Source organism: Pelobates fuscus, chromosome 1, assembly GCF_036172605.1.
Source record: "Pelobates fuscus isolate aPelFus1 chromosome 1, aPelFus1.pri, whole genome shotgun sequence".
Lineage (NCBI taxonomy): Eukaryota > Metazoa > Chordata > Amphibia > Anura > Pelobatidae > Pelobates > Pelobates fuscus.
Genome location: NC_086317.1, coordinates 124,477,393 through 124,504,376, shown reverse-complemented (window position 1 = coordinate 124,504,376; position 26,984 = coordinate 124,477,393). Strand labels below are relative to the sequence as shown.

General features: G+C 41.1%; 1 protein-coding gene across 2 annotated transcripts in view; it reads left to right on the top strand.

Moving 5' to 3' along the window:
* The window catches only part of RPS6KA3 (ribosomal protein S6 kinase A3), a 153,003-nt gene that overhangs the window by 89,875 nt on the left and 36,144 nt on the right, over positions 1-26,984 (top strand). For both annotated transcript variants that reach the window (XM_063450207.1, XM_063450208.1), the window contains 6 exons: positions 396-512; positions 18,009-18,090; positions 20,711-20,791; positions 21,995-22,074; positions 22,734-22,840; positions 26,269-26,306. In XM_063450207.1, the coding sequence (XP_063306277.1) occupies positions 396-512; positions 18,009-18,090; positions 20,711-20,791; positions 21,995-22,074; positions 22,734-22,840; positions 26,269-26,306 (505 nt within the window). The remainder of the gene's footprint in view (positions 1-395; positions 513-18,008; positions 18,091-20,710; positions 20,792-21,994; positions 22,075-22,733; positions 22,841-26,268; positions 26,307-26,984) is intronic.

Sequence of the window (26,984 nt, the reverse complement as noted above, 5' to 3'; positions counted from 1 at the left end):
ATGTATGCAGATATTTACAACAGCACAACTAGTACTTCTAACACGTATTCTTTTGGGATTTAGATTTTTCTAACATCTGGTGTATTCACGATCATATTATGTAAAGACCATACAATCAGTAACCCACTGATCACAAATTAACTTCCTAATAATTAATTCAGCTTTTTCATAGACCGTTTGTTTTGTGGTACAGCACAAATGTTAATTATTTTATTTTGTTGCAGAGATTAATGAATTGTATATTTATTTTGTTTTTACATATTTTTAATCAACTTGTATTGTGCTGATTATAGCATGTTTATTTTGTATACTGTACAATGTTCTATTATGTTAAAGCGCATTGACACCTTTTTTTTTTTAATTTTGACTGTTAAATATCCATTATTTCTTTAAAGGATGAAGGGAATATAAATGAAATTGCTATTACTCACCATGTAAAGGAAGGATGTGAGAAAGCAGATCCTTCACAATTTGAGCTTTTGAAAGTACTTGGCCAAGGCTCATTTGGAAAGGTGAGTTTAAATTTTCTTTTTAAATGTGTTAAAATGTAGTTTGTTTGAATGCTCCACGAAGACTACATTTGTTCCCAAACATGGCAGGTGAGGTTACACTTTTTATTTTATTTTTTTGACTGCCTTATCTTATGATTTGTTAATTGTATGGATCTGGATAAAACTTGATGAGCATTTATGTATCTAGTGCCTACATATTACATGCTGCCTTACCCTTATAAAATGGGGATAATTGACATATAAATTCTGTCAAATAGAGGCAAGAGGGGAACTTGCAGATCAAAGTACAGGCCTTGAAAAGTCTTACAGCAAAATACAAAGTTGAACAGTGCTTTTGCACGCATTAACATTAAAGCGACTCTCCACTGCCAGGAAAGCAAGTCCATTTTTTTAATTTATCCGAATTTTTATTTTTACAATCTCTAATGTTACATTTTGTAAAAGAAAAAAAAGAAAAGTAGCAATAAAAAGGATGCAAGAAAAATTAAAAAAAGAAAAACTCTACTAGAGATAAAAACAAACAATGTGGGGGGTACAGAATTGTACAACGGGGGGGCGGGGCCTGACCGCCAAGATGGCCGGACGCACATGCTGCATGCTCCAGTGGCAAGGGGCATAATCTGAGCCCTCACGGCGACCTACCGAGACTAGAATTACATACCAAGCTGAGGGGGATAACCAGCACCAGAAGCGCCACCTAACGGTACGCGAAGCATGCAGCTCCGACCACAGAAACCGGAGCAGAGCAGCAGGGCCTACCGGTCACTGAGTCTAATGGACCACGGGGGAGACGGCCGCTCTCCTGGGACCATATTAAGCTACGACCTCAACATAGGCCCCTGTTCCCCCCCCCTTGGACCGGTGGGGGTCATCCCGGTATCCACCAAACCAGGGCAAGCGACATCACAAGCCCCGGCTAAAATCCGCAGCTCGAGCAACGCGGCCAGTGGGCCTCTCAAGATGGCGGCCGCGACTCAACGGCAGAAACGCGCGCCAGCCCAACCAAGCAGCCAGAGTTGCTACACGGCAGAGCAGTACGATGAGAGGCTAGACAAGCTCTTCCAAAGGCTCTGGGAGCGACTGATACTGCGCTGTAGATGGGAACCACCCGACCCGGTGGGCACAGTAAGGAGGGACAAGGTGCGGAGCTGGCATGGACCCGCAACGGGCAAACCACGCAAGGCGACAGTCGCAGACCGCCCTAAAATCCTTCTCGGGCTGAAGGCCTCCCGGAGGACACCCCCACGGCACCGACCACACCGCCAGAAGCCCGACCGTCGCAGGCGATGGCAGAACATCCGAGCTCCCCACGGCGCCCGACAGAGGGTGGACCCGGCCTCGACTAGGAGAGCACGAGTCCGTGGACAACAGGTGCTGGCCTTCATTCCGGCCTGGGGCTGGAGCGCTCCTTCCTTGCACCAGCGGCTCACCGGCCTCTCGCTGACCCGTCCGGCACATGGCTCAGACTTTCCCAGCAGGGGTATTGGCTGATAGATGGCCTGTAAGCCCGCAGCCCCACCACATGCCGCCCACAACTATGGACTCTTGGTGGACAATATAGCAGGCAAATTGTTGTAAGGCCATAACTGTTTGGATCCAGCCTTACTGAGCATTTAATTTTTATGTCTGTTCGTATATAATGTTACTCTGACGACCCAAGGCACCAACTTTTCAAAGTATGTACATAGATAGGTCACTATAGACTAGCATGTTTTTCTAGGCCCAGCCTTACGGTTGGACTTACAGTGTAGATCTGTGTCCCCAGCTAACATGCTTACTCCTCATTAATGATGTATAAGCAAGTGCAGTTTCAGCAATATGCTAATATACATACTTATACGCTACAACCGAACCTAACTTGTATGACAATATTTAAATCATATAAAAAAATCAAACCGTGCCTTAACTTTAAGTCTAGCACCTAGTGACTACTAAGCTACAGAAATAATCCCAGATCAGCATGTTCCAAGTTTTCTCTTATGCGGACGTTATTATCAGACTAATTAATATGTAACCGCTTTGCCTAATGTCATCCTCACCTCCGACATGACTTGCTTAGGCATGTTTACTACCCTAACACACACTACTTACCCTTTGACTCCACATGAGTTCTCTTTAACATTTATGAGCGAGACGTTGTTCAGCCTGGTTATACTTACTGTTTAATATTTAACGTGTACCATACTCTGATACTTAAAAAAAAAAAAAAAATGTGCAAAGTTTCTAAATGCCAACCAATGTTAAACTATGACTGCATAATTGTCTGCACCAGCTGTCGTGGCAGTGCAAACGTGTTTGTCCTCTATATGCACGAATAAAATAAAGATTGACAAAAAAAAAGAATTGTACAACAGTACACAGCAATGAATACTAATTCATCTGAGACCTCTTGATCATTCTGTAAAAAACAGTATAAAAACAAACCTAGCACAATACTGTATAAACATCATAGATCATGATATAGATAATGGGTCACTCACACTTTCCAGAGCCTCAAGCAGGCTCTGGCTAAGTTGGCAGTTAAATAATATAGCTTATTTAGGCGATCAGGCTTTCAGCTCCACTCCTTGATATACTTATTTTCAGGTAAGGTAAGGTGTAAATCAGAAGATATCCAATGAGGTAGGTAAAGAAATTTTACTTCAAATAAAAAACAGAAGCTACATAAGCTGTGAATAACTTAAACATAAGTCCATAAACACAATGCGTTTCAATCTTCTCGGTCTTCTTCAGGTATATATACTGAACTTTTCGGCGCTCCACATTCATTCGTCATTACGTTTTGCATGATGACTATCATAAACGTGATAGCGTAACCGCGTCATAGCATAATGACTGGATTGCCATCTGTAAATGGAAATACCAGAAGTCTAAAATGCGCCATCTTAATTTCAGGCAAAATTCGTCCATGGAATTGTATTTTAATCAGAGACAATGGACTGAAAATCTAAAAAAATAAATATATATATATATATTGAATACAATGACACAATTAAAAACAGAGAATAACATTACAGAATGCAATTAAACAAATGTAGTACACAATGTATAACATAATTAAATAAATGGCAAAGAGATAATAGGAAAAAAGATTTTAAATACTTGAATAATAAGATCTAATTTGATGCTTAAAGGACCACTATAGTGCCAGGAAAACAAACTTGTTTTCCTGCCAATATAGGGTCATTAGGTGTGTGTGTGTGTCCCACCCTCAGGGCCCTCCTCCCGCTGGGCTGAAGGGGTTAAAACCCCTTCAACCTCATATCTTTCTCTTTCTCCAGCGCTGGGGAACTCTCTGCCGACGTCAGCTCCGAATGCGCTTGGCGGCAAGAGCCGCGCACGCATTCAAACCGCCCATAAGAAAGCATTACTCAATGCTTTCCTATGGACGTCCAGCTTCTGCTCACTGTGATTTTCACAGTGAGAATCACGGAAGCGCCTCTAGCGGCTGTCAGTGAAACGGCCACGAGGCTGGATTAACCCTCAGTGTAAACATAACAGTTTTTCTGAAACTGCTATGTTTTCAGCTGTAGGGTTAAAACTAGAGGGTGAAGTGGTCTGGGTGCCTATAGTGGTCCTTTAATAAAAAAATATACATATAAGTACAGAAAAGATTGAATTATAGAAAAATTTAAATATAATTCTATAAAAAAGAGGATGCAATAAAAATTAGTAAAACAGAAATATAAATATATAAATTTATGGATAATTAGAAAAAAAAACACTTGAGATGTTTATGCACTGATACGTTTAAGGAAACGTTACGTTAACAAATGTCAAAGACTAGAATAATTAGAATGAACTCAAACTATTCATGCGTCGTATGAATAAGAGATGTAAAGAGAAAAACGGTAGATCCCGGCATGCAAACTATATATGCATTAGGAGTATATCGTGAGAGAAACATAATCCAGGGGAACCAAATTTGACCAAACTGGTCTGACCGACCCTGCAGAGAAGCAGAGATTAGAGATTAGAGATTCCATTGCTTTTTACTACAATTTCATTTTTGTCTACCATTATCACCAGTATCTCCATATACCATAAATTATCAACATGTTTAAGGGGCAATCTAAACACTATAACCCACTAAAAGCTGTTGGTGGGTTGTAATGCCATTAGGATGTCACAATATCTTTGGTCTGGGTCAAACTGTTTCAGCAGTTTAACCAAAACTAGTGGTCTTTGGGGTCCTTTACCAATAAGGACATTCCACACCTGCATTAGAAATGGCAATTCCACGCATGGAATTGATTGGCTGTGCCTGTTAGCTGATATGCACAGCAAATCAATGGCATTCAAATCTAGATTACACTGTTCAAACATTGATTCAGATTGGAGGTGAGGAGAGGAAGGCAGGACTGCCCTCAGATATCATGAGTTAAAAATTATTTTGCGAGGCGTTCCTGGCACACACTCAGACGTACACAGAGATACAGATTTGGAGACACATGAACGTACGTGCAGTGGTTAAGGGGCTTGGACTGCCTGTTTGAGCACTAATGAAATTAAGTACTTAATATAAAGGTTTCAGAATTCATATCCTATACCAGAACATAAAACAAAGAGAAACCTGTAAGCATTTCCAATTCTTAGTGACTGGTTTGAGACAATTATCTGCATAACGAGCTCCAGAAATAAACCATGTAAAGGCAGACCAGTTAATGTTAATGACCATTTAGTTTTAACCCCTGTAATGTAAAACATTGCCACTTAGTGAATATTCTGTTATGATGACTATAAACGTTACATATCTATTCTTTCCTTATTTGAATGGCATAACGCTGTAACCTTAAATCAGTGTGACACCACATTGTGATGAATCATGGGATCTCAAAACCTCATTGCACGTCCCTGGATGGCTGAAACAGAAACTCTGCCGCGATATCAGAGATGCGTTGGTTGTACCCACCTCCAGTCTGCCCGTGCTCCTCCTGTTTTTTGCCGATTGCCTTGCTAGAGGACATGTCCCCAAGCAGAGCAAACGTCCTACATGACGCCGGCATGCTGGTTTAGTTGCCAGCACTATGGTTGCTATGTGTGGAGAGTCCCTACTATCTCTTAATTCCTTGGTGTTCAGTGTCTGCTGAGAAATTGAGAAATTGGAGAAAAAGCAGTATTCTTAGATCATGTCCCTGATAATACTATAGATCCATCCTCCCTAATACAAATGTCCCGCCTAGGCCCCTACGCTCTACTGAAGACCTACCTCTATACTCTGTTCATACTCCCACCTCTGATGCTCGCCTTCAAGACTTCACTGCACCGTTCCTGTGGAATTTCCTTTCCAGCGTGTCAATTAAACTGTTAATGTTAGGGATCGACTGATTATCGGTTTTACCGATATCGGCCGATATTCGGTGTTATCGGCCAATAGAAATGCCGATATTGCCGATAATACCTCCTAGGCCATGTGGGGGCCCGCAGGAAGCTGTTACTTACCTTCCCAGCAGCTCCCTTCAGTTCCCTGTGTATATCTTGCGTTACCATGGCAACACTCCGCGCGGCACTAAGGGCCGCGAGATTTACACAGGGAGCTGAATGGAGCTGCTGGGAAGGTAACCGCTTTCTGCGGGCCCCCACAGTACTTAACAAGCCACCGGACCACCAGGGAATACTATAATATCCCCCCTACCTGGTAAGAAGCAGGGAGGATTAAATGCCCCTCCCCCATTTTACACAAATGACATCTACACACATTACACAAACACACTCTGAATTATATACACACACACACACTCTGCGTTATACACACACACACACTCTGCGTTATACACACACACACACTCTGCGTTATACACACACACACACTCTGCGTTATACACACACACACTCTGCGTTATACACACACACACACTCTGCGTTATACACACACACACTCTGCGTTATACACACACACTCTGCGTTATACACACACACTCTGCGTTATACACACACACTCTGCGTTATACACACACACACACTCTGCGTTATACACACACACACACTCTGCGTTATACACACACACACACTCTGCGTTATATACACACACACACTCTGCGTTATATACACACACACACTCTGCGTTATATACACACACACACTCTGCGTTATATACACACACACACTCTGCGTTATATACACACACACACTCTGCGTTATATACACACACACACTCTGCGTTATATATACACACACACACACACTCTGCGTTATATACACACACACACACTCTGCGTTATATATACACACACACACACACACTCTGCGTTATATACACACACACACACTCTGCGTTATATACACACACACACACTCTGCGTTATATACACACACACACACACTCTGCGTTATATACACACACACACACACTCTGCGTTATATACACACACACACACTCTGCGTTATATACACACACACACACTCTGCGTTATATACACACACACACACTCTGCGTTATATACACACACACACACACACTCTGCGTTATATACACACACACACACACACTCTGCGTTATATACACACACACACTCTGCGTTATATACACACACACACTCTGCGTTATATACACACACACACTCTGCGTTATATACACACACACACTCTGCGTTATATACACACACACACTCTGCGTTATATACACACACACACTCTGCGTTATATACACACGCACACACTCTGCGTTATATACACACGCACACACTCTGCGTTATATACACACGCACACACTCTGCGTTATATACACACGCACACACTCTGCGTTATATACACACGCACACACTCTGCGTTATATACACACACACACTCTGCGTTATATACACACACACACACTCTGCGTTATATACACACACACACACTCTGCGTTATATACACACACACTCTGCGTTATATACACACACACTCTGCGTTATATACACACACACACACACACTCTGCGTTATATACACACACACTCTGCGTTATATACACACACACACTCTCTGCGTTATATATACACACACACTCTCTGCGTTATATACACACACACACACACACTCTCTGCGTTATACACACACACACACTCTGCGTTATATACACACACACACTCTGCGTTATATACACACACTCTGCGTTATATACACACACACACTCTGCGTTATATACACACACACACTCTGCGTTATATACACACACACACTCTGCGTTATATACACACACACACTCTGCGTTATATACACACACACACTCTGCGTTATATACACACACACACTCTGCGTTATATACACACACACACTCTGCGTTATATACACACACACTCTGCGTTATATACACACACACTCTGCGTTATATATACACACACACACTCTGCGTTATATACACACACACACTCTGTGTTATATACACACACACTCTGCGTTATATACACACACACACTCTGCGTTATATACACACACACACACTCTGCGTTATATACACACACACTCTGCGTTATATACACACACACACTCTGCGTTATATACACACACACACACTCTGCGTTATATACACACACACACTCTGCGTTATATACACACACACACACTCTGCGTTATATACACACACACACACTCTGCGTTATATACACACACACACACTCTGCGTTATATACACACACACACTCTGCGTTATATACACACACACACACTCTGCGTTATATACACACACTCTGCGTTATATACACACACACTCTGCGTTATATACACACACACACTCTGCGTTATATACACACACACACTCTGCGTTATATATACACACACACTCTGCGTTATATATACACACACACTCTGCGTTATATATACACACACACTCTGCGTTATATATACACACACACTCTGCGTTATATACACACACACTCTGCGTTATATACACACACACTCTGCGTTATATATACACACACACACTCTGCGTTATATAACACACACACTCTGCGTTATATACACACACACACTCTGCGTTATATACACACACACACTCTGCGTTATATACACACACACACACACACTCTGCGTTATATACACACACACACTCTGCGTTATATACACACACACACTCTGGTATATACACACACACACTCTGCGTTATATACACACACACACACTCTGCGTTATATACACACACACACACACACACTCTGCGTTATATACACACACACACACACACACTCTGCGTTATATACACACACACACTCTGCGTTATATACACACACACTCTGCGGTATATACACACACACACTCTGCGTTATATACACAGACACACTCTGCGTTATATACACACACATACTCTGCGTTATATACACACACACACACTCTGCGTTATATACACACACTGTGCGTTATATACACACACACACTCTGCGTTATATACACACACACACACTCTGCGTTATATACACACACACTCTCTGCGTTATATACACACACACACACACACACACACACTCTGCGTTATATACACACACACACACACACACTCTGCGTTATATACACACACACACACACACACTCTGCGTTATATACACACACACACTCTGCGTTATATACACACACACTCTGCGGTATATACACACACACACTCTGCGTTATATACACAGACACACTCTGCGTTATATACACACACATACTCTGCGTTATATACACAGACACACTCTGCGTTATATACACACACATACTCTGCGTTATATACACACACACACACTCTGCGTTATATACACACACTCTGCGTTATATACACACACACACTCTGCGTTATATACACACACACTCTCTGCTTTATATACACACACACCTCTGCGTTATATACACACACACTCTCTGCGTTATATACACACACACACTCTCTGCGTTATATACACACACACTCTCTGCGTTATATATACACACACACACTCTCTGCGTTATATACACACACACACACTCTCTGCGTTATATACACACACACACACACTCTCTGCGTTATATACACACACACTCTCTGCGTTATATACACACACTCTCTGCGTTATATACACACACACACACTCTCTGCGTTATATACACACACACTCTGCGTTATATACACACACACACTCTGCGTTATATACACACACACTCTGCGTTATATACACACACACTCTGCGTTATATATACACACACACACTCTGCGTTATATATACACACACACACTCTGCGTTATATATACACACACACACTCTGCGTTATATACACACACACACACACACACACTCTGCATTATATACACACACACACACACACTCTGCGTTATATACACACACACACACTCTGCGTTATATACACACACACACACTCTGCGTTATATACACACACACACACTCTGCGTTATATACACACACACACTCTGCGTTATATACACACACACACTCTGCGTTATATACACACACACACACTCTGCGTTATATACACACACACACACTCTGCGTTATATACACACACTCTGCGTTATATACACACACTCTGCGTTATATACACACACACTCTGCGTTATATACACACACACTCTGCGTTATATACACACACACTCTGCGTTATATACACACACACTCTGCGTTATATACACACACACTCTGCGTTATATACACACACACTCTGCGTTATATACACACACACTCTGCGTTATATACACACACACTCTGCGTTATATACACACACACTCTGCGTTATATACACACACACTCTGCGTTATATACACACACACACTCTCTGCGTTATATACACACACACACTCTCTGCGTTATATACACACACACACTCTCTGCGTTATATACACACACACACTCTCTGCGTTATATACACACACACACTCTCTGCGTTATATACACACACACACACTCTCTGCGTTATGTACACACACACACACACACACACACTCTGCGTTATATACACACACACACACACACACACTCTGCGTTATATACACACACACACTCTGCGGTATATACACACACACACTCTGCGGTATATACACACACACACTCTGCGGTATATACACACACACACTCTGCGGTATATACACACACACACTCTGCGGTATATACACACACACACTCTGCGTTATATACACACACACACTCTGCGTTATATACACACACGCACTCTGCGTTATATACACACACGCACTCTGCGTTATATACACACACACACTCTGCGTTATATACACACACACACTCTGCGTTATATACACACACACACTCTGCGTTATATACACACACACACACTCTGCGTTATATACACACACACACACACTCTGCGTTATATACACACACACACACTCTGCGTTATATACACACACACACTCTGCGTTATATACACACACACACACACTCTGCGTTATATACACACACACACTCTGCGTTATATACACACACACACTCTGCGTTATATACACACACACACTCTGCGTTATATACACACACACACTCTGCGTTATATACACACACACACTCTGCGTTATATACACACACACTCTCTGCGTTATATACACACACACTCTCTGCGTTATATACACACACACTCTCTGCGTTATATACACACACTCTCTGCGTTATATACACACACTCTCTGCGTTATATATACACACACTCTCTGCGTTATATACACACACACTCTCTGCGTTATATACACACACACTCTGCGTTATATACACACACACTCTCTGCGTTATATACACACACACTCTCTGCGTTATATACACACACTCTCTGCGTTATATACACACACTCTCTGCGTTATATATACACACACTCTCTGCGTTATATACACACACACTCTCTGCGTTATATACACACACACTCTCTGCGTTATATACACACACACACACTCTGCGTTATATACACACACACACACTCTGCGTTATATACACACACACACTCTGCGTTATATACACACACACACTCTGCGTTATATACACACACACACTCTGCGTTATCTACACACACACACTCTGCGTTATATACACACACACACACTCTGCGTTATATATACACACACACACACACACACACACTCTGCGTTATACACACACACACACACACACACTCTGCGTTATATACACACACACACACACACACACTCTGCGTTATATACACACACACACACACACACACACTCTGCGTTATATACACACACACACACACACACTCTGCGTTATATACACACACACACACACAAACACACTCTGCGTTATATACACACACACACACTCTGCGTTATATACACACACACACACACAAACACACTCTGCGTTATATACACACACACACACTCTGCGTTATATACACACACACACACTCTGCGTTATATACACACACACACTCTGCGTTATATACACACACACACACTCTGCGTTATATACACACACACACACTCTGCGTTATACACACACACACACTCTGCGTTATATACACACACACACTCTGCGTTATATACACACACACTCTGCGTTATATACACACACACTTTGCGTTATATACACACACACTTTGCGTTATATACACACACACTCTGCGTTATATACACACACACTCTGCGTTATATACACACACACTCTGCGTTATATACACACACACTCTGCGTTATATACACACACACACACACTCTGCGTTATATACACACACACACACTCTGCGTTACATACACACACACACACTCTGCGTTATATACACACACACACACTCTGCGTTATATACACACACACACACTCTGCGTTATATACACACACACACACTCTGCGTTATATACACACACACTCTGCGTTATATACACACACACTCTGCGTTATATACACACACACACACTCTGCGTTATATACACACACACACACTCTGCGTTATATACACACACACTCTGCGTTATATACACACACACTCTGCGTTATATACACACACACTCTGCGTTATATACACACACACTCTGCGTTATATACACACACACTCTGCGTTATATACACACACACTCTGCGTTATATACACACACACTCTGCGTTATATACACACACACTCTGCGTTATATACACACACACTCTGCGTTATATACACACACACTCTGCGTTATATACACACACACTCTGCGTTATATACACACACACTCTGCGTTATATACACACACACTCTGCGTTATATACACACACTCTCTGCGTTATATACACACACTCTCTGCGTTATATACACACACACACACTCTCTGCGTTATATACACACACACACACTCTCTGCGTTATATACACACACACACACTCTCTGCGTTATATACACACACACACTCTCTGCGTTATATACACACACACACTCTCTGCGTTATATACACACACACTCTCTGCGTTATATACACACACACTCTCTGCGTTATATACACACACACTCTCTGCGTTATATACACACACACTCTCTGCGTTATATACACACACACTCTCTGCGTTATATACACACACACTCTCTGCGTTATATACACACACACTCTCTGCGTTATATACACACACACTCTCTGCGTTATATACACACACACACACTCTCTGCGTTATATACACACACACACACTCTCTGCGTTATATACACACACACACACTCTCTGCGTTATATACACACACACACACTCACTGCGTTATATATACACACACACACACTGCGTTATATATACACACACACACTGCGTTATATATACACACACACACACTGCGTTATATATACACACACACACACTCTGCGTTATATATACACACACACACTCTGCGTTATATATACACACACACACTCTGCGTTATATACACACACACACACACACTCTGCGTTATATACACACACACACTCTGCGTTATATACACACACACACTCTGCGTTATATACACACACACACTCTGCGTTATATACACACACACACTCTGCGTTATATACACACACACACTCTGCGTTATATACACACACACACTCTGCGTTATATACACACACACTCTCTGCGTTATATACACACACACTCTGCGTTATATACACACACACACTCTGCGTTATATACACACACACTCTGCGTTATATACACACACACTCTGCGTTATATACACACACACTCTGCGTTATATATACACACACACTCTGCGTTATATACACACACACACTCTGCGTTATATACACACACACTCTGCGTTATATACACACACACTCTGCGTTATATACACACACACTCTGCGTTATATACACACACACTCTGCGTTATATACACACACACACACTCTGCGTTATATACACACACACACACACTGCGTTATATACACACACACACACACACTCTGCGTTATATTCACACACACACACACACACTCTGCGTTATATACACACACACACACACTCTGCGTTATATACACACACACACACACACTCTGCGTTATATACACACACACACACACACACACTCTGCGTTATATACACACACACACACACACACACTCTGCGTTATATACACACACACACACACTCTGCGTTATATACACACACACACACACACTCTGCGTTATATACACACACACACACACTCTGCGTTATATACACACACACACACTCTGCGTTATATACACACACACACACTCTGCGTTATATACACACACACACACACTCTGCGTTATATATATATACACACACACACTCTGCGTTATATATATATACACACACACACACACACACACTCTGCGTTATATATATATACACACACACACACACACACACTCTGCGTTATATATACACACACACACACTCTGCGTTATATATACACACACACACACACACTCTGCGTTATATATACACACACACACACACACTCTGCGTTATATATACACACACACACACACACTCTGCGTTATATATACACACACACACACTCTGCGTTATATATACACACACACACACTCTGCGTTATATATACACACACATACACACACACACACACACACTCTGCATTATATACACACTTCTTTTGTATACACACATTTTGTGCATTTACCTTTAGAATTAGTTTATTTTTTCAAAATGGTAAATGTACAGAATATCGGCAAGTTATCGGTGATCGGCCTGAAAGTTCACAGATTATCGGTATCGGCTCTAAAGAAATCAATATCTGTCGATCCCTAGTTAATGTCCCCCAACGGATTCCTCTCCTGCAGCTGTCATTTAAAAACCAAAATGAAAAAACACACACTAAGTCTTTAGTGAATACTATTTTGTGAATCTACTTCCCTAATAGTAAATATTTTGTGTCACTTTACCCCACTCCCTCTAGCATGTAAGCTCATTGAGCAGGGCCCTCAACCCCCTCTGTTCCTGAGCATCAAACTTGTCTGGTTACAATTACATGTTTGTTAGTCCACCCATTGTAAAGCACTATGGAATTTGTTGACGCTAATGAAAAAATAATAATCATAATGACCTTAAGCACACCTCTAGTGGCTATTAGGAAGAGGTGCTTCCGCCCAAATAAGATATTCAGACTCTGTTATTCAATTATAGAGAGCATTTGAGAGCAGCTAAATTATTAATCCTACCTCTCATGAAAATGTCTGTTTTTCCCACCCCCCCAGCTAGTCTTCCATTTGTATTGATGAGGACTAGATTTTTTTTTTTAAATCAAATTTAAGAAAAGTTATCTTTGTCAAAGTTTTAATAATGTAAGCTATTAACTAGCTTGTTTGGGCTGCTGGAACAAGTTTATTCTAAGGGGTTAAAAAAAGGTTTAGAATATGCCAAATGGCACCTCTTGCGTCAAAGATAGTAGAGGTGTTTACTAGAATAAATGGCAGCTTCAGTATGGCAGTAACCAATAATGCGAAACATTTATAAAAAATTATATACAAGTAATTGAGATATTGGGGAGCAGTGACCACAATCAATACAATATGGGCAACTGTTTTAATTTGATGGGAAAATTTTGTTTTTACAAATTAATCAGAATGAGAATCTTTTCTGTTTTCCTTCACTATACAGAATCATCATAAACTGTCGGAGAATAGCAAATTACATTTAAAGGGAAACTGTAGGCTCTGTCCATTTAATCTCCTTGAGTTGGTGATAGTGCCTGAAGTTCCTTGGCACTCACTCATTATTTTTGAAAATGAGGGTTACTGGCCCCTACTGAAGGTGTGGCTAAAGCAGAGGCTCTTGTTTCTAGCCATATTCATTCATCCCAGCAATAGAAACTATAAGGCTGGATGCACGCAGTTGACAATACCAGTGAATCACAGCTGCTTAATGCTTCCTTGTTACCCCAAGCAGCACAGAGGGATGGATGGGTTGCTGAAAACTCATTTAGCATTAAAGAGACACTATAGTGTCAGGAATCGTGACACTATAGGTCTAAATTGCTGTTTAGGTGATTTTACTCGCCTAATTACAGCGCTGCGTTGGTCAATTCGCAGCTGGACCTGCTCCCTTGGCTGAGATTATCTAACTTAATGTCAGCCAATCCATTGCTTTCCCGTTGGAAAGCATTGGGAGGGTATTGCACATGCCTGACAAAATGCTGTGCTGCGTAAATCGGCACCTCCTTATAGAGATGCATTATATCAATGCGCCACTGAGGAACGTTCAGCACATCCACGCAGGGTGTGGTGACGCTGATTATCACTGCTGTACCTTTGTACAGCACTGACCCAGGAAGCACCCCTAGTTGCTCTCTGTGGAATGGCTGCTAGAGGTTTACTTAGGCAGCCATGTAAAAACAGCTTTTTCTCTGAAAAGACCATGTATACTGCAAAAAGCTTTTTTTTCACATTGAAATTTGCCAGTTTGGTAATGTTGCCTTTGAGACTGTATGGTAGCCCAGGAATGAGAATTACCCCCATGATTCCATACCATTTGCAAAAGTAGACGACCCAAGGTATTGCAAATTGGGTATGTCCAGTCATTTTTAGTAGCCACTAAGTCACAAACACTGGTCAAATGTTTTTTTGCAATTTTTTTTTTTTTTTACACAAAAAAGCAATTATGAACGCTAACTTTGGCCAGTGTTTGTGACTAAGTGGCTACTAAAAAAGACTGGACATATCCCACTTGCAATACCTTGGATTTGTGGTTTGCCATCATAGGGGTATTTCTCATTTCTGGGCTACCACATGGTCTCAAAGGTGACATTACTATTCTGGCTAATTTTAATGAGAAAAAAAATGGAATGTACTATATTTGACCCTGTAACTTTCCAAAACACCATACAATCTGATAATGGGGGGTACTGTTGGACTTTGCTGAATACAAATATGTGCTTTTTACTGCAGTAAAAGCGAACGGTATCAGGACATTTACAGCTAAAATGTCAGGCGAAACTACAATTTATTTTTTTTAAATATTTCTGACCGTTTTTTATTTTTATTTTATTTTATTCATAAGTTGTTTTTCATACATGACTTGTTAATGGGAAATTAAAGCCATGTTGCTCCTGTACAAAATGATATATAATAAGTGTGGGTGCACTTAACCCCTTAAGGACAGACGACGGATATGTTCCGTCATGATTCCCTTTTATTCCAGAAGTTGTGTCATTAAGGGGTTAAAGGGACACTCCAGTCACCCAGACCACTTCTGCCCATTGGAGTGGTCTGGGTGCCATCTCCCACTACTCTTAACCCTGCAAGTGTAACTATTGCAGTTTTTTTAATAAACTGCAATAATTACCTTGCAGGATTAACTCCTCCACTAGTGGCTGTCCACTAGAGGGCACTTCCTGCTTCATAGCACAGAAAACCTGTGCTAGAGCGTCGCTGGACGTCCTATGGGGAGCTCTAATGCACATGCGCGGCATTGACACGCATGCACATTAGGTCTCCCCGGCCGGTGGGCGGGATCTGTCACGCCCACCGGCCGACGCAATCACTGGGAGGAGTGGCGGTGGAGGAAGAAGCAGCGACATGGGACATGTCGCTGTCTCTGGTAAGTAACTGAAGGGTTTTCACCCCTTCAGCAACCGGGGATTGGGGGGTGGGAGGGAGAGGGGACCTGCAGTGCCAGGAAAACAGATTGTTTTCCTGGCACTGGAGTTTCCCTTTAATATGAAAGAGGTGAATTACGGTTGAACAGACATATTGTGCAAATTCCAGTTTTTGTTTACGTTTGTTTTGATCAGAACGTGTACTATTGACTCCATCCTGAAGGGGTTAATGCCTAATACAAGGACATTGCCAGGGGACTCCAGACGCTTAAACCATTTCAATGAGATGAAGCAGTTACAATGCCTACAGTATCCCTTTCAGGATTCAGCCTTAGCAAAGCAGATCAGTCCTTTAAAATGTGCACCGTTCCTTAATCTGATTTCTGCCTGGGTAATTTTATTACATTCCCTGGGGGAAAAAATGTCCTAAAATGTCATTAACCCAAACATCTAGAATTTAGCAAAGCAAATCTTTACCTTTGCAGTGCTCCCAAGAGGAGGTTACTAGAAATGTCATTTGAGTGATAAACCTTTAGGCATTTTCCTGTTTGCTTTTAATAACATTGGTTTAACATTTTCAATGCAGGTATTTTTAGTGCGGAAAATCTCAGGATCTGATGTTGGGCAACTGTATGCAATGAAAGTATTAAAAAAAGCTACACTTAAAGGTAAATGCATTTGTTAAACGTATCAGTAGTAAGTATGTTTAAGTAGCAGACTACTACTCGGCTATTTTATTTATTTTTTTTCTAAAATTTTTAATTCTCTTCTCAGTTTGTAATGTATGTAAGTGTTGTAAGTGTACTTTATTATTAACAGGTAAATATCTTTTTGGTTCAAACGACTTTTGTCATCGAAAGTGTACAACAGTGCGATAGGATAGCAAAATAGGAGACACGCAGGTCTCGCAATATCGGGAGCAGCTATATGTTTTTAAAGAAATGAAAACCTAAACAATATTAACAATTAGAAGGTAGTACAGTATCGGTAACTTCGTTATGTTACATGTATTAAATATGCAAACGTCTGCATCTTATGGTCGTACATTAAAGGGTGAGTGTGTCACCTCTGGGTGAGCCAGGTAGTGACTGTGTAGTACATGGTCAAGATTCGCCTGTCATCATAATGGTTGCATATAGCCTAGGGGCCAGTATAGCATCTGTGGTATAGCTAACCTGAAGGTTTAATTCGTACAGGTAAATATCTTTTAATATCAGTCACTTGAGTGATCAGTTATTAAAATCTTATGAAAGGGTATTGCAGTTTACATATCTTATTGCATAGTGTTAGTTGCCTAGACTGACCTGTTCCGAGAGAGTTTTTATCTGGTTTTGTTTGAGCTATTTCCCATAAAGTATAGACATTTTCCTCAGTAGGCAAACCTAATGTATTTAAAATGAACAACTGGGAATTATTTTAAGTCAAATATTTAATCGTATAGTAACACACGTGGCACAGATCATTCTGGGATCATAGTCCGCATTACTAGATTTTCAATTTACCTACACCGTTTTGGTGTCTCTTTACTTTTGTAAATCTCTAGTCATTTACACTAATCAGCAACAACATTAAAACCACACTGACAGGTGATGTAAATGCCATTGATTGCATTGTTACAATGGCCCCTGCCAATGGGTAGGATGTAATAGGCAGCAAGTTAACAGTTCTTGAATTTCATGTGTTGGAAACAGGAATAATGGGGGAAAATATTGCATATGGCATTATCTCCAAAGTCTTGTGGGGTGCTTCTAGTATCCAGTGGTTAGTACCTACTAAAAGTGGTTCAAGAAGGCCAACCGGGGTCATGAGTGCCCAAGGCTCATTAACGCGTGTAGGGAGGGAGAGGGAGGGAAGGCTAACCCGTCTGGTCTAATCACACAGAAGCGCTACCGTAGACAAAGTTGCTGATAAACTTAATGCTGACCATGATAGAAAGATGTCAGAACACACAAGACATTGCGGTTTGCTGCGCATGTCGATGCATAGTCACAGATCAGTCAGTGCCCATGATGACCTCATTGCTTCCTGATCCACTGCTGAAAGCACCTTCAATGGGGACGTGAGCATCCAAACTGGACCATGGAGCAATGGAAGACGGTTGCCTTGTCTGATAAATCACATTTTCTTTTTAATCAGGTGGATGGGGAAAAGATGGCAGTAGGATGTACTATGGGAAGAAGGCAGGCCGGCAGAGGCAGTGTTATGTTCTGAGCAATATTCTGCTGGGAAACCTTTGGTCCTGGCATCCATGTGGATGTTACTTTGACACGTACCACCTACCTAGAAACTGTTGCAGACCACGTACACCCCTTGATGGAAGCGGTGTACCCTAATTGCAGTTGCCACTTTCAGCAAGGTAATGCACCCTGCCATACTGCATAAATTGTTCAGGAATGGTTTGAAGACCATGACCGAGTTCAAGGTGATGACTTGGTCTCCAAATTCCACAGATATCAATCAGATTGTGAATGTTTGTGATGTGTTGGGGCAACAAATCTGATGCATAGGGGCCCCACTGCCCAACTTGCAGGACTTAAAGTATCTGCTGCTAATGTCTTGGTGCCAGATGCCATATGACTAGTTCAGAGGTCTTGTGGAGTCCATGCTTTTATGCATCAGAGCAGTTTTTGGCAGCACGCGGTGGACTTAATTTATGTTAGGCAGGTTGTTTTAATGGTGTGGCTAATCAATTTTAAGTATGCAGCAACTGTTGAAATAAAATTTGTGTTTGGATTAATTTGCTTTGATTAATACAATCCCCATTCCAAATAACAGTGCACCACTCCTGAAGGATAGGTTTTGCAAAATTCTCATAATGCAAATGATCATTTGCAACTCAAGTATTTTGTAGAATTGGTCAGTGGCTTTAGCTCAGTCACTGGTGAAAGGCTGGTTGAATATTTAGCATGCTTTTATCGGTGAAATATATAATTTATAGTGCAAACCGGCAGATACCACTAGGACGATAAGAGCTGGGAGTGCCATTATATGTGATTGTAAATAAAACATAGCAGTTGAGCTTAAAACCCCCAAAGTTCACAGTTAACTCAAAAATGATCAATAGAAGTATGAAAATATAGTAGTGCAGTGATTTATTAGAGGAAAACTTGTCCCCCCCCAAAAGTTTTGAATAGGCAAAAAAAAAAAAAATTAACGTGAATATGGGGCGAAACCATTTTGGCAGGCACACATATTTTAGTTTTAAAGGCTGTGTTCTTTTTCAGTATGTGAGCATTTTATCTGTTTTTGATGTTTTTCAAACCTCTGATTTAAATCTTATTATTGCAGTTCGAGATCGTGTTAGAACTAAAATGGAGCGTGATATTTTGGTTGAAGTTAACCATCCATTTATTGTGAAATTGCACTACGGTGAGTTTCTTTTGTTACAAGTGCTTGTTAAAAACTGAAATGTATTACCTGCAAAGGAATGATCTTGGATTTAGTCAAGATATACTAAAACAAAGTTGGGACTACATTGTCTGAGTAATTTTCCTCCACTTGACAAAAGACAGAACTTTGTCAAGTTTGGCATTTTTGTCTTGTGGGATCCTCCATAGACCTCAGTGGTGCGGTATTCATCTCCTGGTTCTTAGCTAAAGTGTCAGTAACTAAAGAAGATGCAGTGGACCATGATGGTGGCGCCCATGATGGACAGATCCTGGTACATAAAACTCATCTCTCCCCCTCCCCTGAGTACCAGACCGTATTACATAATTTGCAAAGATGCCAGTAAAAGTAAAAAATCTATGCCAGTACAGCAAAGTAATTCCCTTAGGAGGCAGGTAACATTTAAGTATGATGTTTTATGAAAAGTCTGTGTAGATTGCTTGCAGTAGTTGTATGTGTTGTGTGGGCTTTCTGGCATTGTGTGTTTTGGGGGACTGGCTGCAGTTTTGCATGAGGATTGCATGTGTTTTGTGTGTGGGAGAGGTGTTAGCAGAGAATCCTCTATGCAAGCAATATTGTTTCATTTAAAAAAAAAAAAAAAAAATATTTTTGCCATGGCGGAGGGCATGAATTCTCCTCGTTCAATGTTAGTCCAGTGGTTACATTAGCAGTCTGCACCTTCTGTGGGTGCAGACCACTCTTCACTTTGTCTCAGCTTTGTTTTTTTTCCATTGCGACAGAACATTGTTATGGTAACCAGGAGTTGTCTGGGCATGCAAGAGGTCAAGCCCACGTACTCCCTTGCACACTAGGTGCCGAGGCAGTTGCTCCAAAAGGCCTGTTTGTTTCCAGCAGCCTCACATGCAATGCAAAGGTTCCCCACGTGCCATAAATTGCTGACCTCATGTTTTTAAAGATCCTGTTCATTTCAGTATTGAGGGGGTAATTGACAAATGAGCAAGCAGGATGCCCTTCTGGCCTAAGCCATTTCATCTCTTAAAATTAAAATAAAAAACTTCCATTGTCATCACCACAATCTAGTCTTTAGACAGAGGTCTCTTTTGAGGAACTTTGTCTGACTTTTCACAATAATTTTTAAGATTGATAGATTGCCAGTCAACTATAATCCTCTGTGTGTAGATATCCTAAAATGTTGGCCTTTCTTTTCCTTTTTTTTTCTTTCAGCTTTCCAAACAGAGGGCAAGCTGTACCTAATTTTGGATTTTCTCAGGGGTGGAGATTTGTTTACACGCTTATCCAAAGAGGTAACTGTGCTTCTTTTTATTGCAGGATTAACGTTAAAACCCAGTTATAGACATTAAGACCATAAGGAGCATTGATAGTTCATAATATCCTACTTAACTTACCATTAGTGCCCCTATTGAGATATTGTCATGTCTGACTCACTGTTGATAAAGCTGCAGTATCAACTTTTTGTGCAGTTATACTCGTCCCATGTGATAAGTGAAGCTTTGACTTGGTTTTATGGGATACGAACAAATAAGAATGGTGAGCTTCTTCCTGCTCAGGGGTGTGGGTGTTTTCATCTGCAGCACTTTCCAAATTAGGTTGGTTTAGAAAGGATGTTTAGATCAAGTTCTAAAATGTTTGCAAATAACAGGCACCCTGTAAATGTGCATCTAAATATATTTAAACTGACTTAATTTATAGACTTGCTTAGCTGTGTTTGGTGTTTAATGCACCCACCATTCTCCTGTTTATGTGAATTTGCAAGGAAGAGAGGGGTTCTTTACACTTAACCTGTGCACCAAGTATATCCTGTTATGGTACTCTGTGTGTCCCTTTTCATACTTCTGTGTTTTGTCTTCTAATGTGCTAGGACATCTTCTACAAGTGTTTGCGGTTAGATTGCCACCTTTTAGGATTAACATTTTTCCAACGTAATTTCTCTCAATGATATTAGGTAATGTTCACAGAAGAAGATGTGAAATACTACCTAGCTGAATTGGCACTTGCTTTAGATCATCTTCATACTCTTGGAATAATATACCGAGACCTTAAACCAGAAAAGTAAGTAAGCCATTATGAAAAATGCATCTTTATGTAAATTTATGTAAAATTTCAGGTTATATAGTCAATGAATGTAACCTTCTATTATTGTATTAATTATCTCCTTTAAATGAGCACTCAAGATTAATAAATGCATAAGGGAAAAAAAAATAATCTCTTGACCTGTCCTTCCCTTTTAACTATCGTCAAAATATCCCTGCTCCCTTTTTCCTTAAAGCTTCTGGAAAGACTTGTCTTTACCCGTCTGACTTGTTTCCTCCATTCCAACTCTCTCATTGACCCTCTTCAGTCTGGCTTCTGCCCCCTCCACTCTACTGAGACGGCACTTCTAAAAGTTACTAACTACCAAATCACACCTAAATCCAAAGGGCACTACTCCATACTAATTCTTCTTGACCTCTCTGCTGCCTTTGACACTGTTGACCATGTTCTCCTTCTCCAAAATCTTCAATCACTTGTTCTCTGACGCTGTCCTCTCTTGGTTTTCCTATCTCTCCCAACGCTCATTCAGTGTCTCCTTTTCTAATATTCCTCCTCCCTTCTTCCTGTCTGTTGGAGTCACCCAAGGCTCTGTACTTGGTCCCCTTCTTTTTTCACTTTATACTGCCTCTCTTGGCAAACGTATATTATTTGGATTCCAATACCACCTGTACGCTGATGACACTCAGATCTACCTCTCCTCCCCGGACCTCTCCCCTGCCGTCCTGCAACATGTCACTGCTTGCATTTCTTCCATTTCTGACTGGATGTTCTCCTGACTTTTGAAACTCAATCTCTCTAAAACTGAACTCCTTGTCTTCCGTCCTCCTATTACTGATCCTCCTCTTTCGCTCTCCCTTCAAGTTAGTGGTACCCACATCAGTCCATCCTTGCAAGCACGCTGTCTTGGCGTTATACTTGATTCTGGCCTCACATTTGAGCCTCACATCCAGTATGTTACCAAATCCTGTAGATTCCACCTTAAAAACCTAGCCCGCATCCGCCCCTTTCTTACGCAAGATGCTACCAAGGTGCTTGTCAATGCTCTAGTAATCTCTTGCATGGAGTAACTCTCTCCTAACAGGTTTTCCCACAAGCCATATTGCCCCGCTACAGTCTGTAATGAATGCTGCAGCTAGACTGATTTTCCTCTCCTGTCACTCCTCTCACGTCTCTCCCCTATGTCAGTCTTTACATTGGCTTCCTGTATCCTATAGGAGTCAATTCAAGGTACTAATCCACACTTCTAAAGCACTGACCAATTCTAGCCCCTCCTATATCTCTTCACTGATCTGTAGGTATGCCCCTCTTCGGTCTCTCTGCTCTGCCCATAGCCACCTCCTGTCTGCTGCTCGCACCCATATAGCCAACTCACGCTTGCAGGACTTTTCGCAGTTGGCTCTTTTCCTTTGGAATAGCTTGCCTACAACCATCAAGCTCTCCCTATTCTTCAATCTTTTAAAAAGTGCCTCAAAACCCATCTCTTTAGGGAAGCTTATGGCCTCCCAGAGTAACCTCTTGCTCGCTCTTAAAGGGCAGCACTTTACTCTCTCCTCCAGCTCTGCTTTACTCCACCTTGTTAGATTGCCATCTCCTGTCCTGTTGTGTTTTACGCCCCACCTACGATAGACTGTAAGCTCATTTGAGCAGGGCCCTCTTTAACCGATTGTTCCTGTAAGTTTTTGTAATTGTCTCATTTATTGTTAAATCTCCCCCTTTTGATAATGTAAAGCGCTACGGACTATGCTGGCGCTATATAAATACCAGTAATAATAATATGCTGAAGACAAATGTGAAATTTGCTCAATTTCTGCAAAACCAGACCAGAACTGTATTTATTAGATTGTGTTCGTTGTGTACCACTTCAAATGTAATGTGTGAATGTGGGGAGATTTTAATAGACATGCTTAAATCCTGCTTGCACTTGGAGAAGACTCTAGTTGATCTCGTTTTTAATACTTTATTGAAATGTACCTAGTTTGCTGCATATTCTCTGAGATCTGAGACCAGATTTTTCTGTTAGTCCCAATCCTTCCATTAATCTTATTGGAAGTGGTATGCATTTTCCATTAATACGTCAATGTCAAGGGGTTATGGGATGTGCAGACTTCAACAACTGTCAGACTACTGTTGAAGTCTGCACAGCATGCAGTAGACCTGGAAATGTATTCTCCGTAAAATAATAAGAATGAGATTGGCACATTAACAGCATCTGCCAGGTGATGTGTTTTCATCATTGAAAGTACTGGGGACCACATACTTGCACAGCCACTGTGCTGTACAAGCTCTTATGTAGAAAGCTATTCACACATGCTACACATTATATGAGTCGGTGAAAAACTATGCTTGCCTGAGGGAGTGGAGATGTAACTGCAGAAACCATAAACAGACAGGTGCACGGATTTTCTTCTGCCATATCCTGTACAAGTATCACAATCGATTATTATGCTTGCAATGTCCCATTGTAACTTAAAGGGACACTATAGTCACCTGAACAACTTTAGCTTAATGAAGCAGTTTTGGTGTATAGAACATGCCCCTGCAGCCTCACTGCTCAATCCTCTGCCATTTAGGAGTTAAATCCCTTTGTTTATGAACCCTAGTCACACCTCCCTGCATGTGACTTGCACAGCCTTCCATAAACACCTCCTGTAAAGAGAGCCCTATTTAGGCTTTCTTTATTGCAAGTTCTGTTTAATTAAGATTTTCTTATTCCCTGCTATGTTAATAGCTTGCTAGACCCTGCAAGAGCCTCCTATATGTGATTAAAGTTCAATTTAGAGATTGAGATACAATTATTTAAAGTAAATTACATCTGTTTGAAAGTGAAACCAGTTTTTTTTTTTCATGCAGGTTCTGTCAATCATAACCAGGGGAGGTGTGGCTAGGGCTGCATAAACAGAAACAAAGTGGTTTAACTCCTAAATGACAGTGAATTGAGCAGTGAAATTGCAGGGGAATAATCTATACACTAAAACTGCTTTATTTAGCTAAAGTAATTTAGGCGACTATAATGTTCCTTTAATTGAATCGTTAGCACTTGAACATTCTGACTTGCCACCACCATCACCATATGTCTGCTCATGTGTATAGTGCTGACCTAGTGTAACACTGCTAAATTACAATAACTTATGCACTTCTACAGGTTTTGGAGCCTTGTTTCCCGCTTCCTTGTAAGTGGAGGGGCAGGGGGCCAAAATCGTGACATCTGGAACATACAATATATTCTTATAGATTGAGTTTGTATGTCGCTGAAGAAGAAAAAAATCTCATGCATTTAAAACTTGTACTTTTCTCTGAATTAGGTTTTCCTTTTTCATCTTTTTGTCAATGGTTAGGAAATGCCTTGCTTGTTAATGTAAACTGCTTTATTAAATGTGCATTGTGCTTGCTCACCTGCATGAGAATACTTTGCCTTTGATTCATTTAAATGCGTTTTGTCCTTCTAGTATATTGCTGGATGAAGAGGGCCACATTAAATTAACAGGTGTGTACATCTCAATCATTTTATTTTATACAGTGATCCTTTATATTCATAGAAAGGGCTTTAGAATTCTAGAAATATTCTAGGGATATTTAGAGTCAACGAAGACCCTGCGCAAACACACTTGCAATCCTCCTGCAGTGGTGTCATTCCTCCTCACTGCTGAGGTTAGAATTTTGGCAGCAACATGCTATGCGTGCTGACAAGAGATGCCTTTTATGCAACAAATTCATATTAGCCCGCCACGAACTCCCGTTCCAGACTTGCTAAAGTCTCTGCCAGGGGTGGAGTTACACCTCCTTCAGGAAAATGCTAAATCTCTGTATGTATATCGTTTCAAACTGAAACACTGCACTTAGACTCCAAGCACCATGACTACTTTAAGTCACTAAAATGGTCATGGTGCTTGGAGTAACTCTTTAAAGGGGCACTGTAGTCACCAGAACAACTACAGCTTAATGTATTTGTTCTGGTGAGTATAATGGCTCCCTTCAGGCATTTTTATGTAAACATTGCCTTTTCATTGCCCCTAGGGACACCTCCAAGTGGCCATTCCTTAGATGGCCACTGGAGGTGCTTCCTGCCTCAGGGCTGCACAGTAAATAGCCCTGCCATTCAGCGTCCCCACGCTGAATTTTCCTCAGAGATGCATTGATTCAATGCATCTCTATGAGGAGGTCC